Genomic DNA, 19,494 nt, shown 5'->3' with positions numbered 1-19,494 from the left:
TCGCCTTTACTTGTTTGTTCTCTGCCTCCTGCTTGACATGGCAGTCTCTTCCTCAATGTCGTCCTGGGCCTTCCTCATCTCCCCAACCACGTTGACTGACTTTCTGTTTTTACCTTTTCTTTGTCAACTATCCCTTATCTTCATTTTCCTTTTTACTACTGTTCGCCCTTCTGCAATCTTTTACTTGTAATTGTCCTTATTCTTTTTCCTTATCCAATTTTTAGCCCCATTATTTCATTCCTTAACCTCTACTCTCCCATTTTTGCTCCATCCTCTATAATAGGATACAACAGAGTAGTGAAGAGTAGAGATTCTGGAACTAGATTGCCTGCGTTTGGGCCGAGGTCTGTCATCTATTAGCTTTGTGACTCAGTTTCCTTTTCTGTGAAATGGAAATTATGATAGTTACCATCTCATGGGATTATGGTGAGATCTAGATGAGGTAATACATATGAAGCACTTGGATCAGTGCCTGGCAAAATATGAGTGTTAGCTGTTATTATTTTGATTCCCCAGACCTCATCTTTGACGCCCGGCCTTCCACATACAGTACTCAGTTTGGGCCCAACCCAAGAGTAAGTACTATGGGCGCCACACTAGGATGAAATCGTCTTCAGAACATGAAATGACAGGTGGGAAGAAAGGAAATGGTCATAAAAAGGGAGGTGGCATGTAATTAAGTACTAAAAGAGGTACCATGGGTGTTGGAATTCAGCAGACTCTGTAATCAGCGGAGTATGGAGGTCAGGGAGAGCTGCATGGATAAGCTAACACTTTAGCTGAGACTTAAAGAGTGGCTCTGATGTGTTAAATAGAGAAAAAATGGGTATAAGTCTAGGCAAAGGCACGGCTGCAGGAATGATCAGGAATTAAGAATTAGGTTAAGCAGTTAAAGATCCAATTACGAGAAACCTTGACTATCAGCTAGAGAGGTTTGAACGTTAGATTCTGAGTTATAGAGAGCCATTGAAAGTTTTCAAGCATGAGATATACAGACCGTTGAAACAGGATTATTTTCAGTTCCCCATATAGGCCGATCTGGAGAGGAGAGCTTGATCCAGCGAGACCAGATAGAATGTTCTAACAAAACCTGGGAATAAAGTAACAAGGGGCCGACTCAGAGTGGCTGAAAAGAGTAGAAAGAAAAGCCTTGAGAGCACTGCAAAGGAGGAAGTGACAAGATAGACTAACTGATGACAGTCGCGGGTGGGGTGTGCACGGGAAAGAGAAAACTCAGATATTACTCTGAAACTTCTGTCCCAGATAAGGAGAATGATGGAAGTTGAGGCATCTTTTACCAGGGAACACAGAGCAACCAGAAGGCTTCAGGTTGACTGGAAATGTCCACCAGGCACATGGGCAGATGGGTATCTGTTTTGAATTTATTCCTGACTCCCCTGAAAAAAATGTGTATATAAACTGACCAGGTAAGCTGTTGCTGAGGGAAGAGGACAAAACTAAAGGTAAAGATTCAAAGTCATACGCAGAGTTAGCGGTTGAAACTGAACCTCAGGCATTTCATAGCTTCTCTTAAACATGTGTAATTCATGGATACATGAATTAGCATGGATACTTTTTTTTGTTTTTAATGTCACAGGTATAGAGGATAAAACGTGAAAATCCCACCCCACCCTCCCTACCACTCATAAGATAACTCCTGTCACCTTTTTGGTGTGTGTCCTTCCTTCCCATCTCTTTCCTTTGCATTTTTTCCTAATTTCCTAATGAGGGGATACTTTTTAATTCCTTGCCCAGTGATTTGTTGCTTTTCCCTATACAATATGTCTAAGAAATCTTTCCATGTTAGTTATTCTAATTTCTAACTTCCCTTATCCTTCTAACACCTAGAGAGGTTTCAGTAGAGGGCTTCTTTACATTTGTTTGCTGATAATGGTAAATTTTTTACCATTTTTTTCGTTGAGTTATTATTTTCTCATTGATTTGTGGAAGGAACCATTTTAGACACATAAGTGATTTGGGGAAAAAAAATACTTATCTCCAGAGTAATTAACAGGCGTTATCTACCCAAGGAATGGAACAAATAGGAAGTTCAGGTGCTAAGGAGCTGGCTTGTTTGTGCCAGTGGCCCCACGCTATCTCTTTATTAATTGCACCACCTGGGATGCTGATAGCCGCGGAAATTAGAAAGTTGGCATTTACTGCATTGGAATATTCCCCACAAGGTTGCCAGTGATTCTTTTATTTATTCTGTTCATTCCTTTCCTACCTATTCAAGGATCTGAACTGTGTTTCTTCACAGAAATTTCCAAGGAAACTCTATTTCTCACATTGATGAAAATGTATGGAAGGGATACCGTTGGGTAGAGAAACTGTGAGTATATTCTCTCCAAATACGAATACAAAAAAAAAAAAAAAAAAAAAACTAACTGCATTCTAAGGTCCTTCTTGGTCCAGAACTTTGAAGTCAGTAGCTCTGAGGAAAGGTGTTTCCCCTTCCATATCCCAACTCGACCTCTACCGATTGCAATTCTGTGTTAATTTTTTTTTTAACGTTTATTTATTTTTGAAACAGAGAGAGACAGAGCATGAACGGGGGAGGGTCAGAGAGAGGGAGACAGAGAATCTGAAACAGGCTCCAGGCTCTGAGCTGTCAGCACAGAGCCCGACGCAGGGCTCGAACTCACGGACCGCGAGATCATGACCTGAGCTGAAGTCGGCCGCTTAACCGACTGAGCCACCCAGGCGCCCCATCTGTGTTTATTTTAAAAATTAAATTTGGCAGGTTCCCTTTAAAATTAGAATCAATTTCAACTTATTTTCCATTATACAAGGAATACGTGATTATAGTCTCAATATATAAAAATGAAATAACAGGGGGGCCTGGGGGGCTTATTCGGTTAAGTGTCCAACTTCGGCTCAGGTCATAATCTCAACGGTTCGTGGGTTCAAGCCCCACGTTGGGCTCTGTGTTGACAGCTCAGAGCCTGGAGCCTGCTTCGGATTCTGTCTCCCTCTCTCTCTGCCCCTCTCCTGCTCATTCATTCCCTCTCTCTCTCTGTCTCAAAAATAAATAAACATTAAAAAAATTTTTTTTGATGAAATAACAGATCTAGTGAACACCTGCCTTATGTTCTAATCCCCCCACTGCTGGGATAGCCACTACTCTGGATTTAGTATATATCCTTCCAGACCTTTTTCCATGCATTTGCCTACATACATATTTACAGCAAAATAGGTTTGTTGTGTGATTTTCTTATCTTTTTTTTACATAAATTGTAACATCCTACAACTCGATTCTTTTGCTTCGTGGTATGTCTTAGACTTTTTTTCTTCCAGTACATAGAGGGTTACCCCATCCATGCAAGCTGCTGCATAATATTCCATAGTATGAGTGTATTACGATTTAGTAATTCCCCTCCTGATGGATGTTTAGGCTGTGTCCAGTTTTCTTATTACATGCATTGCTGCATGGACCACCTCATACATGCATCTTTGTGTACGTGGGTGGGTATTTCTGTAGAATAGATCCCTGGAAATGGAACTGTTGGGATGAAGACGATGTCGATATATACAATTTTAATTGCCCTCAAAAAAGGTGTGCCAATTTACACACCAATCCATACACCATGACAGCATTCATTTCCTCCTACCCTCCCACTCTTGGATATTCTCCATTTCTTGGCTGATCTGGTGGGTGAATAAAATGGGTCCCTTCTGAATTTGAATTTTTCTGATTACGTATACATTTAAATATCTCTGTATGTTTCCTGGGCATTTGTGTTTCTTGTCTGAATTTTCTGTCCTTTGCCAATTTTTTTGTTATCTTTTTTTTAAATTGATTTGTAGAAAAAGTCAGTGTAGACACAAGTAATTTTGGAAACAATATTATACTCAAAGTAACTGACTGGCATTTTTCATGACAGATTGTGTGTCATATCATTAGTTCAACTTGGGTAGATAAGTCATAAATGACTTCTGAATTAATAATAAAAGACATAACAGTCATAGTAATCTAAATGTAGGGATTATGATCCCCCTAAAGTAGATTCCCCCCTGCCCCTTAGTCTGATAACCTTACTGGTAAGGGACAAATGGTAGAACAAGGTAGTTGTTTTCTTATGAATTTTATGAATTTCTTAAGTACTATATATAGTTTATATTTTCTCATGATAGTATCTAACTTGGAGATCTTATTTCCCAAACTTGTAAGAAAAATGAAAGTAATTTGGCACACGGAACAAGAGAGAGTGGAGAGAGTGGGTAGGCTGAGGGACAGGGGTAGGAGAAAAACTTTGAATTGTGTATTATATACCTTTGGAATTCTGAGCCATGCAAATATATATTACCTATTAAAAAAAATAAACTGAAATTAAAAAAATATTTTTTGAAAAGCGTGTATTTGGTAGTTTATATACTAGAAGATGAATCTGGTAAGATTTGATGATTCTTAAAAAATTTTTAAATGTTTATTTATTTTTGAGAGAGAGAGAGAGAGAAAGAGAGTGAGTGAGCAGGGAAGGGGCAGAGAGAGAGGGAGACACAGAGTCCAAAGCAGGCTCTAGGCTCCGAGCTGTCAGCACAGAGCCTGATGTGGGGCTCGACCCCACAAACTGTGAAATGATGACTTGAGCCGAAGTCAGACACTTAACCAACTGAGCCACCCAGGTGCCCCAAGATTTGATGATTTCTAATTCAGCTTGAGGGTTATGCCTTGTAAGACAGAAGTTTTTAACTATGGGTCAATAGTCCCCTGGGGCAGGATTTTTAACCTTTTTTTCTATATATCAAATTTTAAAAAAAATTTTTTTTAACATTTATTTATTGCTGAGAGACAGAGCATGAACAGGGGAGGGGCAGAAAGAGAGGGAGACACAGAATTGGAAGCAGGCTCCAGGCTCTGATCTGTCAGCAGAGAGCCCAATGTGGGGCTCGAACCCACGAACCGTGAGATCATGACCTGAGCTGAAGTTGGACACTTAACAGACTGAGCCACCCAGGCACCCTTCTATATATGTATTGATGATCTGCAGAAGCTTATGTTCTTGGGATAATGTTTTCAAATGTATAATAAGTTAAAATATATAGGAAAAGGAAATTATGTGGAAATAGAGTTTTCAAAAAATTTTTAAAAAGATTAGTGATATAGCAATAAATCTGCTTCTGTTAGAATATTAAATAACAAAATATAATGGTACGCCTACTAACTATTATAACTTCAAGGTACTGATGAGAATAAATGATATTTTGAGATATCCACGCCAAATATGTGATATGAAAATATCTGATTTCTGCTGGGGACCAAATTAACTACACTAATCTGTGGTTTGTTGCCTGCATTCATAATGGAAGGAAATGCTAATTCTAGTTAGAGGTTTGTGAAAATAGAGATGTGATTCTATTTTCCATCCAAGTTTGGCACCCACAAATTCAGTCCATTCTATTCACGGACCTGAGCCCTAAAGGGATGGTCTGCAAATTGAAATCGCATGCACACCTTTGCACGTATTCAAGAAAGTGCAGTTTTCTAGGGAAAGGGTCCATTCCATAGCTTTTATGAAATTCTCAAAAGGTTCTTGTCTCAAAAGATTGAGTCACAAATTGGGGCGGAGGTGGAGAAAGACATTTGTTTTCCTGTGAAGTTGTACTTATTCTCATAAATGATGATAAATGAATGATTTGTTTTAATTAAAAGTAGTATATTTGCAAATTGATACCTGTCACTTTCTGAATTCATTCAACAAATATTTATGGAGCATCTCCTATGTCCCAGGAACTGTTTTACATGCCAGGGATATAAGCTCAAGAACAAAACTGACCAAATATCCCACTTGTCAAGGGGTTTACAAATATATAATATAAAAACAAATATGTAAATATAATAAATACATAGAATTTCAAGTATTGGTAAGAAATCAGTGGCCAGATCTCTCAAGTTTTCTAATTTATTCAACGACCGTTTCTGCTGCTCATAGACTGAGTTTTTTACTAATGATAATACTTTTCATTCATATAATCTTGAGTTGGTTCTTTTTATTAGATGTACTGTTTACCTCTGTCTGAGGATATATTAATGATGCCATTCTAAATTTTGTATACTGTTTATTTTTGAGAGAGAGAGAGAGAGAGTGAGAGACAGAGTGCAAGTTGGGGAGGGGCAGAGAGAGAGGGAGACACAGAATCTGAAGCAGGCTCCAGGCTCTGAGCTTCAGCACAGAGCCCAGTGCAGGGCTTGAACCCATGGACTGCAACCTGAGCCGAAGTCGGATGCTTAACCGACTGAGCCACGCAGGTGCCCCATTAATGTTGGTATTCTCAAATCCTTTTGTGTTTTCTCTGTTAACTGTGTCATTGACTATAAGCTGTTATATTTGTTTTTTATTTTCTGTCCTGAATAGAATTGGCTTTCTCACTCCATTTGGTCATTCCTGAGTGCAATTTATCTTTGTAGTTGAGATTTGACTTGCTTCTGTTTTCTGGTCCTAAGGAAGAGGTGAAATGAACCACGGGGCTTGTTATTGGTGACAGGTCCCCCTGAGAGTTAAAGAAGAGGTGGGAGGTGACTTCTAATGGCTAGTCAGAGTGTATACCCTTCCTCCAGGGTTCTGGGACCCTGCCCCCTTCTAACACCAATGGCTCCTGCCTGGAAGAAAACACCCTTTGCTGCCAGATCCAAGGAGGAAGGATGTGGGGTTGATGTGCTGTCCTTGGTCCTACTGCAGTATCCCAGCTAATCACCCTGTAGGTGGCTCCAAGGCATTTCTGGTGGGGAGTGTTTGTAGAGCTACTCCCTTGGCTTTGAGCTAAGGTTGTGGATTTTCTAATTGTATCTTTTCTAATCATCCTTAGGGACTTTGGTGGAGTTTGGAGTTTGGTAGAGACTTGGCATGTTTCAGTCTGCCAGCTTGAAATAGCACAACCTCTTAGGAAGACAATTTTGTACCCCTGTTAAATCCTGGAGAAACTTAGGCAAATGTGTACTAGGATATAAACAGAAAAATGTCCAAAGCAGCACTGTTTATAATAACTAAAGATTAGAAAAATCTGGTATCCACCAACAGTAGAATGAACAAATAGTGTTACACGGGTATTTACTCTATACTTATTAAACTGAGCATTTATGTTATGTGCATTTTATGCACATTTTTAGTTCTCACAGATATTTTTTAGATGGGGAAAAAAATTAGATGGCTTTACTTGTAGCACTGATATGGTTATAAATAGGGCTTCCACAATAAAATTTGGGAAAAGAGAGGAGGAAGTGGCAGTTCTGTCCATGTTTTTGCCACTCAGGGCTGGGTTCTAACAGAGATTTTGTGATCCAGAGAGTAGGCATTAAATGTACATTTTGGTGTGAAGAGTGGATAGGGGTGTGTGTGTGTGTGTGTGTGTGTGTGTGTGTGTGTGTGGAGAGAGAGAGAGAGAGAGAGAGAGAGAGAGAGAGAGAGAGAGGGAGAGACAAAGGAGTATGTGAGAAGAAAAGATTTGAATCAAACAGCAGAGATCACCATCCCTACATTAAATAAGAATTAGTGTATTTGGTGGCACCATTACCCAGGTTTCTCTCACATCTAGCGGTCCTGTGTAGCAAATAGTTGTAGTTATTTTTGCATTTTGACCCAGAAATGACCTTTTCATTTTGCAGAATTCTCAGGGACAATTATCTGACCGAATTACGTAAAGACACATTTGAAGGCCTGCTATCCCTCCAGTATTTGTAAGTTAATCAGTTCATCATTTATTATGAGTTTTTAGTTATATTATTTATTAAAAAATACAGGGTTCAAATTGGATAATTGCAACAATTTCTTCTAACAGTAGAATTCTATAATTCTCTCTATTAAATTCTATAACTCTGTAAGTCTGTGGGGACCCAGCCCATCTCTAGCATTAAATACCTCCTATGCATTTTCAACTTTTTAATTTTATAGACAAGATATAGGAAAAAGCCCTTCAGTTGTAGAGGAAAAGGGGTAATGAAGTCTGAGCAATTATGGACACCCATATGAACCTTGTTATGTAAGTGTTCATATACCATCTGCTTTTATTTATATTTATTATTTATGGCCCATGGATCAAATCCTGTGTATGGTCTGTCTTGATACAACCTATGAGTTCAGAATGATTTTCATGTTCTTAAAGGGCTGTAAAAGAGAAAAGAAGAGAAAGAAACAGAGAATATGTGACAGAGACCGTATATGGCCTGCAAAGCCTAAAATATTTACTGTCTGGCCTTTACAGAAAAGGTTTGAAAAAGTTGGCTTAGTAAAATGAGAGGAATTGAAGTTAACCTCAAATTGTCACCTACAAGACAAGAAAATATAGAACACTTACATTAATTTGAATGCCATTAACCCAGAATTTTTAAATAATTTAATCTAAATTAAATATTTAAATATTAAATATTTAACTAAGCAGGTGAATTATGTAAGCAGTATTACCAAGTACATATTAAATTATTAAGAGATTAAGGATTTCAGTGTGGGAAATTTTATTAGTTTATTTTTTTATTATTATTTTTTATGTCATTTATTGTTAAGTTAGCTAACATACAATGTGCACTTGGCTTCAGGAGTAGATTCCTGTGATCAGTGTGGAAATTCTTATGCCACCATAAAAATAGATGTTTAAAATGATGGTTAAGGGGTTGGGGCTCCTGGGTGGCTCAGTTGGTTGGGCGTCCGACTTTGACTCAGGTCGTGATCTCACAGTTTGTGGGTTCGAGCCCCGTGTCGGGCTCTGTGCTGACAGCTCAGAGCCCGGAGCCTGTTTCAGATTCTGTCTCCCTCTCTCTCGGCCCCTCCCCCACTCATGCTCTGTCTCTGTCTCTCTCAAAAATAAATAAACATTAAAAAAATGATGGCTAAGGGGCACGTGGCTGTCTCAGTCATTAGAGTCTGCAACTCTTGATCTCGAGGTTGTAGGTTAGAGCCCCATGTTAGGTATAGAGATTACTTAAAAAAAATGAAACCTTTAAAAATATAATGATGGTTAAGTGGTATAGTTAGAAATGTTTACACTAAACAAACATCAGAAATGCCTCTAACTTTGCTAATTACAGAATAAACATCTCTCCAGCCTCATTGTCAAGGAAGAAATGTTTGCATATATCTCTGTACATTAGACATACAGAGATACTAATGTTCTTTGCTATGGAGGTTCAGTGTTTATTCTTTGTCCATGCCATGCAAAGCTGTGTATTTCATTAATCCTTTTTTAAAAATTTTTTTAATGTTTATTTATTTTTGAGAGAGAGAGAGACAGAGTATGAGCAGGGTAGGCACAGAGAGAGAGGGAGACACAGAATCCGAAGCGGGCTTCAGTCTCTGAGCTGTTGGCCCAGAGCCCGATGCGGGGCTCGAATTCATGAGCAGTGAGATCATGACCTGAACCGAACGAAGTCAGATGCTCAATTGACTAAGCCATCCAGGCGCCCCTCATTAATCCTTATTAATGATGTGCTTTAGAAAATAGATTCTTCTTGCAAATGTGGAAGGCTTAAGGGTAGTGAGTAAAAAGAATCTCATATGACACTAAAAATAGTCCTTCAAATTATCAAACCTTCCAAGTCTTAGGGGACAACCACTTTGTATTGGTCTTCTTGGCTACCTCTGCCATCTGGGCTCCAAACGTTACAAACACAGTTTGGAGAAAAACAAAAGAGACAAACTGCGCAATGGATAGGGCCTTTCATTATTTCTACTATGAGGTACTTTGTAAGCCAATTATTTCATGTCAGGTGAAGTGTTCTCATTCATTCATTCATTCAAAAAAAATGTGAATCAAAACCTAAAAAAGAATGTGACAGGCCCTATGCCCAGTACCATAGGCACGCAGATGGTTAAGACAGGCTTCCCACCCTTGTAGGAACTCATGATTTCACAGGGAAAATAAACAGAAGCTTAAACCATAACGCCTAAGCACTAAATGGATGATGAAGCACTGACAAAGTGCAGAAGAGGGAGCCACAAAGTCATAAAACCACATTTCTTTTCAGTCGTTTTGCTCCTTCTACTCACTACCCAGCTGTTAATTTATTTTATAAATATTTGAGTTTGTTCTTTGTCCATGCATCAGTTTTAAACACAGTAGACAACGCAGATGAGCAAGACTAGTCCATACTTTCATGGAGTTTATGCCCAGAGGAAATGGAATGCCAGAATAACTATATTAAGAAGAAATTGGGGCACCTGACCGGCTGAGTCAGTAGAGCATGCGACTCTTGATCTCAGGGTCGTGAGTTCAAGCCCCAGGTTGGGCGTGGAGTCTACTTTAAAAAATTAAAAGAAGGAGAAGAAGGAGGAGGAGGAGAGGGGGAGGGGAAGAAATGGATTTGGGCAATGAGAAGTATAAGTTGTTTTTGGAACACAGAAGAGGGGGGAAGACTTCAAGTTGGATCAGGGAAGTTACTAGAGAAATGCTGTTTGAACAGAACCTTGAATGGCTATGACGTATCATCAGATAGACATCTTGGGAAGAATATGCTTGCAAGATAGAGTGAGTGAAAGGCAAAATGCAGGAGAAATTTCTTTGGTATCTGTAGAGTAGGAAACTAGAGCCGGATTTAGGATTTTGAAGGCCTTGGATAATATGCCAGGCTACCGTGTTATCACAGCAGTGCTCTAGGACAAACTTTAGACTGCACCAGGGTCACCGGGAGGCCTTGTCAGAACACAGGTTCCACCTCCACAGTTCCTGATTCACTCAGTCCAGAGTAGAGCTGAGAATTTGCATCTTGAGTAAGTTCCCAAGTGACTCTGATATTTGAGAACCACTCCTGGAGAATTAATCTGGTGACTGTGTGCAGTATAGATTAGAATGGGAGAGACCAGAGATGAAAATGCCAGTCAGAAGATGGTGGTACCCATGTAGGTGGAAAGTGAGGGACTCGGCTGAAATCCATGGAAATAAGAGGGTCAACCATAATCAAGAATGGGTGTTTCCAAATAAAAATCCAGGACCATGTTGTTTTTTTGTTGGCCCCACTTGCAGCTGAAGCAATTGATAAATTCATAGACCGTTTAGGCAACGTACAACCAAAAATAAATTTCTATTAATATGATAATATAATTCTGAGTTCGTTCAAAGTTAGGTATTGATTAGAGGAGTAACTTCTTTTCAAGTTAAATGAAAAGGTATCTTTTACCTCTTCTGGTATTGACTTGGTGTCAAGAAATAGAACTAAACCAGGAAGGTGTGCTAATGTGAGAATATCCCTTTTAATATTAGAAATTATATGTGGAGATCACAACTTTGAGCTCATAATTTAGAAATTGATGAGGCCACAAACAGTCATTTAATCAATTCTTCTGCTCTCAGGAAAGATTACTTCCAAGATCTATCAAGATCTATAGTTGTATATTTTATGTATGAAGATCACAAAGGTGAGACTCTTAAGAAAGGTGAGGACAGGGTTAGGGGCTCTGGAAGGTTCAAATAACAATTCCTAATACTCAGAGTTTAGCCAAAAGCTACTTATTCAATACTACCATCCTACTAATTAGATATCTTATAGCTAATTGAGGCAATATTTTCCTTTTCCTTTTCCTAGAGATTTATCCTGCAATAAAATACAATTTATTGAAAGACGTACATTTGAATCACTGCCTTTTTTGAAGTTTATGTAAGTTACAAATATAATTTCATTATATTTGGAATTTGTATTAAACTTAATTGTAAACCTCTTTGTTATTCATTTTGAATGAATGAAACTTTATTAGTCGAAAGCTACTAAAATTATGTAGCAAATCTTTTTTGTCTGTGGCAAAGTTTGGTGTGAGAGTTTTTATAGAGATCAGAGTGAATCGTTCTAGAGCAGCAGTTCTCTGCCAGGGTGATTTTGCATCCAGGTGACACTTGGTAGTGTCTGGAGACATTTTTGATTGTCAGACTGTAGATGTGCTCCTGGCATCTAGTGGGTGGAGGCCAGGGCTGCTGTCACACCCTACAGTTCACAGGGCAGCACCCCCCCCCCCCCATAACAAAGATTATCCAACCATAAATCTCAACAGTGCTAAAGTTGTGAAACGTTTTTCTAGAGAAATAAACTTACTTCTCTAGAAAAAAATACTTACTTAACACAAGTATTTATTGAGCATTTACTGATTTGTATCTAATGCACCACATGTATAAACATGAAAGTATAAATCTTTCATGCAAATATTTTTTTAAAAAGGCAAGTATCTTTCCTAGTGAGATTTCTTTAGTGTATGGAGAGAGTATTGTGGTTATGTTTCATTATCTATAAATTAGAATCACTGCCAAAGGATAAATATTCTGAAAGAATATCTTTTTTTTCTCTTTGTTTGTGTCTTGTTTTTTGTGTGTGTGTGTGTGTGTGTGTGTAGAAATCTTCGTTGCAATTTACTCACCAAACTGAGCTTTGGAACATTTCAGGCCTGGCATGGGATGCCGTTTTTACACAAGCTGTAAGTGAAATAGAAAATGAATACATGTAAAAAAAAAAAAAAACAAAAAAAAACTACATGTAAAAATATCATACAGTGATTGGTTAGGTGTGTGTTAATAAACCCAGTATGAATTCTGGAAAGTAGGTCTTAAAATCCATTTTTTTTTTCAAATGAGGAAACTAAGGTACAAAGAGGCCAAGGGACTTGTCTTAACTCCTAAATGGCACTCTCTGCCCTCCCTCGTACCCAGCTTTGTGTGGGCAATGAAAGCCCCAAGCAAGTAACACCCAAGTCAGTATTATCATGGGAATTCGTGACAGTGATGCTTCCCCAAGGTGTGCATGGTCCTTGAAATCCACTTTTGAATTTAACTTTGATTCCTGCTCATGTGCAAGTTTCCTATGCAAAAGAGAACTTCAAAGAACTAAGTTTAGCACAGAGTTCTCCAGGCAGCAAAAGGTGTGGGTGCTTCTTGAGCCATGAGGAAAGCAGAAAGAACTCCTGAATGCCTGCCACAGGGCACTGCTCTCCATGTGTTTTCTTTCCTGACCACTCTTCAATTAAGAAGTGTGTTATTCCCTTTCAGCCGGAAAATTCTGTGATTTCTCTGTAAAAAAGCAAATCATACTGGACATGTTCAGTGGCCTGAGGGGGATTTTTAGACTCAAGGTTGAAGACCCTCCTCTAAAGCAGACGCTGGAAAAGACTGTCTTACTGTCTTGTGGTTCAGAAATCCGATTTCACAGCTTATCTTCCATTAGATGAAAGTGTTTACGGTGTGTCCGGAGCTGGAGTAAGTTCCTGCGGGTGCCCAAGAGCAGGGGCCTCCTCTCTCCTCTCATTAATTTGCTGATGCCTAACTTGGGGAAAGAATACTGAGGGTCAGTTTTTTGTTTTGCCGGCATGCCAGAGAACGGGCTCATTGAGTTTCTCCACCAAGAGGTTTTAGTGGTGTCAATATAATGTCTTAAAACTCACCACCTCTACTAAGCATCTTATAACACCGAGAGTCTCTTCTAAGAATCTGAATTTCATAGTTATGTAGGCAATACAGGACAAAATAGGGTGGAATCCGTTGATAACAATGAATGAATTCATTGAAAAACACTCAGTGCCACGCGCACTCTGTGTCGACAGTGTACTAAGTACTGGGGGTACAAAGAATACACAGGGACTGTCCCCAAGAATCTTTCATACTGGAAGGAGAAAAAGATGGCCGTTGATGGGAAAACGTATGTGAGCCATGCTGGCATCAGTGCAGCAGGGTAACGAGCTAGGGGGTGACAAAGTAGGGGATGGTTGTGGAATAGAAAAGATTTGTCGTGGACAAGGCAACAACTTGCTTGTGTTGAGTTTTCACGTTCATCTTGATGAAGTTTTGGGGAGATGGTGGGGAGTCGGGAGCCGACGGCCAAGAAAGAATTCTTGAACATGTCTTTGGTGCAAAAAGGCGATTTTATGAAAGCACAGGGACAGGACCGTGGGCAGAAAGAACTGCACTGGGGTTGTGAAGAGTGACAGGTTATATGCTATGGAATTGGGAGGTCAAGTCAAAAGGGAAGTCTCCAGAGGGACTGTGATATGTGAAAGAGGACTCCTAAGATACCAGAGGCCTTGCTATTGTCAAGCTAAGGTTGTTTTTCCCTCTAGCAAAGCATTAAGACAGTAGGGAGTTCCTGGAGAAATATTTTATTTGCCTGCCTCAAGTATCTGTCAATAGGCTGCAGGTTATAAGGAAATTTAATTTTACCTGAGATTTCCTTCTTGCCTTTGTTCCCCATATCACTATGGAGGGGTGATGTTGGGGCTCCAGGAAGCTGATTCTGTAGGTTTCTGGCGATTAGGCTATTGATAAGATTGCCTTTTTCTTGTAATTTACTAAGCTATTTGTAAACTGATGGAAACTCCTATCTTGCCCGACTGAGATCTCTTATCAGTTAACCATTTGTTTTCTTTCCTTTCCTTTGTCCTCGAGCAGCCAGAATCACACATATCCCACCTGGGGCGGGGGCATGTGCTAACTTGTATTTTGCCCTCAACTTGCCTCATGCTCCCTCATCGATCTTACATGACAGAAAAAGGTAATTAAAGAACCAGAGCTAGCTGGTATTGAGAATAAATTAATACTCATGTCATGTGTGTTATGCCCAGAATTCGTGATCCCCAAATACCGCCAGGGAGCCGAGTCCGATGTAAAAGCAAAAGAGCCTTTATTCGAGCTAGCTCGAGCTCAATCCCCTACCTGCACTGATGCAGAGGTGAGATACCGGGGAGAGAGAGCCAGTTTCAAAAGGACAAAGGTTTTATTGGGGCCTAGGGGCAGTTGGTGAGGTAATGGCTGTGGCCTCAGCCGATTGGCTGGGGAAGGGTCCTGGGGGAAGGGTCCGAGTCCTGTTAGGCAGGTGGCGGGGGAGGGGGGGGGTTACTCAAGGGAAGGAGGTGTGGTCAAGGTGAAGGACACAGAACAAGATGGAGTCCGCTGGCGTAGGCCCGCCCTTTCATTCCCCCCTTGTCATGTAGCTTAGGGACCCAATCATGGGACCGGCTGCATTTATGGTGACAAGGGGAACAGAGTTTGGAGGTTTACGCAAAGTTCTGGGAACCAAGTGTCCCTGGGGTGGCTCTGGGACGTCTGATTAAGTATTGTCCCCGAGCTGGTGTCTATGATCTGCCAGGTGATGTTTTGGGGGGCGTGGGGACTCCCGGCAGCATGAGCAATGACAAGCAGAGTTAACAGAGTTACCAATATTAGGTGGGCCGAATGCGCTGTAGCTTGAGCTTGAGCAGGCTGTGTTGGTCCCGACTGATGGCCCATCGCGTGACTACGTCCTTCCGGATGGAGGAGGGGTCCGCTGGCCGAGCGTGGGTGTGATGGACCCAGGTCGCGATGCCGTCTACCTTGAGAGTGGTGGGGGTTGTCAACACCACGATGTAGGGTCCCTTCCAGCGCGGCTCGAGAGTCTCTTGGTGGTGCCTCTTGACGTAGACCCAGTCTCCCGGCCTATACTGATGAGGTGTCCGGATCGGGCCAGCCTCTTGGATGGCACGGAGGCGCGGCCAAATGTCCTCGTGCGCCCTCTGGAGCCCGCTCAAGGAAAGAAAAAGTTCTTGATCTTTAAAGTCAGCAATAAGTTCAGCTCGAAGGCTGGGAATAACAGGGGGTGGCCTGCCAAACATGATCTCGTAGGGAGTAAAACCCAGAGTGTAAGGAGTGTTTCTAACCCGGTAAAGGGCATACGGTAGGAGAGTCACCCAGTCCCCGCCAGTCTCCATGGTTAATTTGGTAAGGGTCTCTTTTAGGGTTTTATTCATTCTTTCTACCTGTCCTGAGCTCTGGGGCCTATAAGCACAATGTAATTTCCAGTTTGCCCCCACCGCCTTGGCTACTGCCTGTGTTACCTGCGAGATAAAAGCTGTTCCATTGTCTGATCCTACCATGGCAGGAAAACCATACCTGGGTAAGATGTCTTCTAGTAGTTTCTTAGCCACCGTCTGAGCCGTTTCATGCTTGGTTGGGTATGCCTCCACCCAGCCAGAGAAGGTGTCTGTAAATACTAAAAGGTATTTATAACCATACTTTCCTGGTTTGACTTCAGTGAAGTCGACTTCCCATTGGGCTCCCGGTCTGGTGCCTCTGAGCCTGGTTCCTTTTTTATTTGATGTGGCTCTCGCGTTGGTGAGTTGGCAGGTCTTGCAGGCAGATACAACTTGCTCTATTTTGGTGTCCTGTTGGTGAATCTTGATTCCGGCATGTCGGATTAAGTCTTTTAATTTTCGGGCCCCCATGTGAGTAGACCGATGCATGTGCTCTAATATTGAGACTCCGAGCCGGTCTGGCAGCACGAGCTCCTTGTTAGGTGTATACCACCATCCCTTTATCTCCTGGGCCATGGGGAGTTTCTTGATCCGCTGTAACTCCTCCTGGGAGTATTTGGGCTGGTCTGGTAAAACTGGGTCTCCCGGGTCCGGTAGTTGTATGGTCATGGTGGGGACTGAAGTAAGGGCGACTGCCTTGGCTGCCTGGTCAGCCTTTCGATTACCTCTAGCTACTGGGTTATCAGCTTTTTGGTGCCCTTGGCAGTGAGTGGATAATGGCTAGCTTGGCGGGAAGCCATAAGGCCGTAAGCAGGTTAAGTATCTCCTGCTTATTTTTGATAGTCCGTCCTTCTGCCGTCAGTAACCCCCTCTCCTGATAAATTGCCCCATGAATATGAACTGTGGCAAATGCATAACGGCTGTCTGTGTAGATGTTAAGCCGTTTTCCAGCTCCCAGCATCAGCACCTTGGTGAGGGCTATGAGCTCTTCTCGCTGGGCTGACGTTCCGGAGGGTAGAGCCTCCGCCCATACGGTGTCCGTTTCAGTGACCACCGCTGCACCCGCATACCCGTGTCCGTCTCGCACAAAGCTGCTGCCATCAGTGAACCAAGTAGCCTCGGCATCGGGGAGGGGCCGGTCGGTCAGGTCCGTCCGGAATCCATGTACTTGTTCCAGGATTCCCGCACAGTCATGTAGTGGAGCACCTAGGTCAGGGTCGGGCAGCAGGGTTGCAGGATTGAGGGCTGCACTGGAGGGAACCGCACTCGTGGAGGGTTGAGTAGGAGGCTCTGGTAATGAGTCATACGTGTATTGCTCATCCATCTATCCGGAGGCTGTTTCAGGACCCCTTCAATGGCGTGTGGGGTCGTGATCCAGATCTCCCGTCCTAGGGTCAGTTTGTCTGCATCCTTGACTAGGAGTGCTGTCGCCGCAATAATTCTTAGGCATGGCGGCCAGCCGGCAGCCACTGGGTCTAGTTTCTTGGACAGGTAAGCCACTGGGCGGTTCCGGGGGCCTAAGGCTTGAGTTAGAAGCCCTTTTGCTATTCCCTTATATTCGTCTACAAAGAGGTGGAAGGGCTTCGTAATGTCTGGTAGGCCCAGGGCTGGGGCACTTAGGAGGGCCTTTTTTTAACTGATTAAAGGCAGTTTCTTCTTTTTCAGCCCATTTAAATGTTTTCCCCTCTTTGGTAGCTTCATATAGGGGCCTGGCGATCTCAGCAAAACCTGGAACCCAGAGGCGGCAGTAGCCGGCTGATCCTAGGAATTCCCTCAGTTCTCTTTGGGAGGTGGGAGTAGGGATCTTTAGGACAGTTTCTTTTCTGGCATCTGATAACCGCCACTGTCCGCCCTCCAGGATATATCCCAGGTAACTTACCCTCTCCCTGCATATCTGAGCCTTCTTCGGGATGCCTGGTACCCTAAGGCCCCCAGGGTAGCCAGCAGGTCCTGGGTCCCTCGCTCACAGTCTTTGGCCGTGTCGGCAGCAATCAGGATGTCATCTACGTACTGTAGGAGGGTGAGGCCAGGGTGCTCCCTTCTGTACTCACCCAGGTCCTCGTGTAGTGCCTCGTCGAAGATGCTGGGTGAATTTTTGAATCCCTGTAGCCGTGTCCAGGTGAGTTGCCCACTGTAGCCCTCCTCCGGATCATGCCACTCACAGGCGAACAGGGGTTGGCTCTGGGGTGCCAGCGGCAGACTGAAGAAGGCGTCCTTTAAATCTAGTACAGTATACCAGACCCTGGAGGGCGCCAAGGAGCTCAAGAGAGTATATGGGTTGGGAACAGTTGGGTGTATGTCCGCGACCCTCTTATTTACTTCCCGGAGGTCTTGTACCGGTCGGTAGTCATTTGTGTGAGGCTTTTTGACCGGCAGTAAGGGGGTGTTCCAGGCAGACTGGCAAGGGACTAGTACCCCTAGGCTTCGTAGTCTCCGGATGTGTGGCTGGATCCCCTTCCAGGCCTCCTGAGACATGGGGTATTGTTTGATCCTTACCGGACTCTCTCCTGGCTTGAGCTCTACCAGGACTGGGGTCCTTTGAGCGGCTAGTCCCATTCCCCCCGCCGCCCCCCCCCCCCCCCCCCGTCTCTGCCCAAACCGAGGGGAATTCTTGTGGCCATCTGTCTATATTATCCTCTCTCGGGAGCGCCTCCTGGTGGAGGAGGTATTCATCCTCCAGTTTCATGGTCAGGACCTGGATGGGTGGCCCTTGCCATCGGTGACCTGAGGCCCCCCCTTGTCTGAAAGTTATCTGAGCTCCAATCTTGGTCAGTAAGTCCCGTCCTAACAGCGGGTAGGGGCATTCTGGTATTACCATAAAGGAGTGGGATACCCGGCCCGTTCCCAAATCTACTGTTCTTCGGGTAGTCCATGAATACTGGCTCATACCAGTTGCCCCTTGTACCCAGGACTTCTTGCTGGCTAGTTTTCCTTGTGGGGTGTGGAGGACCGAATGTTGTGCTCCGGGGTCGACAAGGAAGTCAACAGGGGTCCCCTCCACTTTAAGAGGCTCTCCGCAGCGGTGAGATACCAGGGAGAGAGAGCCAGTTTCAAAAGGACAAAGGTTTTATGGGGGCCTAGGGGCAGTTGGTGAGGTAATGGCTGTGGCCTCAGCTGATTGGCTGGGGAAGGGTTCTGGGGAAGAGTGCTGTTAGGGGGGGGGGGGGGGGGGGGGGGGTTACTCAAGGGGAGGAGGTGTGGTCAAGGTGAAGGACACAGAACAAGATGGAGTCAGCCGGCGTAGGCCCGCCCTTTCAATGTGGTTTGAATAGAGCTGTACTACTAAAACGAATTCACAGTTAACTTCCAAAAAATTATCACAGTACAGTAAGTGTGTATTGGAGGTTGGGCTCCTTGTTTGGGGCCAAACTTTTCTTTTCTTTTTTCTTTTTAACGTTTATTTATTCTGAGAGAAAGAGAGCATGCGCAAGGGAGATGCCATCCCGTGAATTCAGTCACGTTATTACCTATGTGACTTAATTACTGGGGTGTTTATAAGTTGAAACAATATTTTCTCCAGCATTAAATAAGTTTGTAAACCTTTTGGGCCCCAGCTGAGGTGGATTTATCTTGAACTGACTGAAGCTTAAACTTCAGGTCTTCTCACTTACATAGGCCCCTTCCGAAGTCTTGGGAGGGACCCTCGCAGTTCCTGTACGCATAATTTTGCATGTTTTGATGAGGCAGGATTTCCCAAAGTAGATGAGGTCCAGACCCTACAAGGCCTCGATTCACCCCTGGGTTTCAGGTAATTCTATCTCAGTAAGTTTTTTGAATGAAGCCTCTTAAGTTATTGATAAACACTGAGTGA

The 19,494-nt window shown here is 42.8% G+C and overlaps 2 protein-coding genes and 1 long non-coding RNA gene across 13 annotated transcripts in view; 2 read left to right on the top strand and 1 right to left on the bottom strand.

Moving 5' to 3' along the window:
• LOC122235713 overlaps positions 1-14,652 on the bottom strand; it is a 30,242-nt gene extending 15,590 nt beyond the window's left edge. For 2 of the 5 annotated variants that reach the window (XR_006213726.1, XR_006213727.1), the window contains exons 1-4: positions 14,611-14,652; positions 13,084-13,228; positions 12,330-12,384; positions 998-1,090 (exon numbers count right to left, since the gene is read on the bottom strand). This is a non-coding gene — a long non-coding RNA (uncharacterized LOC122235713). Of the gene's footprint in view, positions 1-925; positions 1,091-12,329; positions 12,385-13,083; positions 13,229-14,610 lie in introns of those variants that run through there. The other 3 variants (XR_006213725.1, XR_006213729.1, XR_006213728.1) reach the window with 3 other exon arrangements.
• LOC122235710 (RAD52 motif-containing protein 1-like) overlaps positions 1-19,494 on the top strand; it is a 92,608-nt gene that overhangs the window by 20,575 nt on the left and 52,539 nt on the right. The gene's annotated exons all lie outside the window — the stretch shown is intronic.
• LOC122235707 (leucine-rich repeat-containing protein 37A2-like) overlaps positions 1-19,494 on the top strand; it is a 56,175-nt gene that overhangs the window by 7,170 nt on the left and 29,511 nt on the right. Inside the window, exons 2-5 of one of the 2 annotated variants that reach the window (XM_042975436.1) lie at positions 2,261-2,332; positions 7,604-7,675; positions 11,510-11,581; positions 12,306-12,386. In XM_042975436.1, coding sequence (XP_042831370.1) covers positions 2,261-2,332; positions 7,604-7,675; positions 11,510-11,581; positions 12,306-12,386 — 297 coding nt within the window. The remainder of the gene's footprint in view (positions 1-2,260; positions 2,333-7,603; positions 7,676-11,509; positions 11,582-12,305; positions 12,387-19,494) is intronic. The other variant, XM_042975437.1, reaches the window with a different exon arrangement.

The sequence above is a fragment of the Panthera tigris genome, chromosome F3 (assembly GCF_018350195.1).
Source record: "Panthera tigris isolate Pti1 chromosome F3, P.tigris_Pti1_mat1.1, whole genome shotgun sequence".
Lineage (NCBI taxonomy): Eukaryota > Metazoa > Chordata > Mammalia > Carnivora > Felidae > Panthera > Panthera tigris.
Note: the sequence above shows the minus strand (reverse complement) of the source record. Positions and strands in the feature narration are given on the sequence as shown.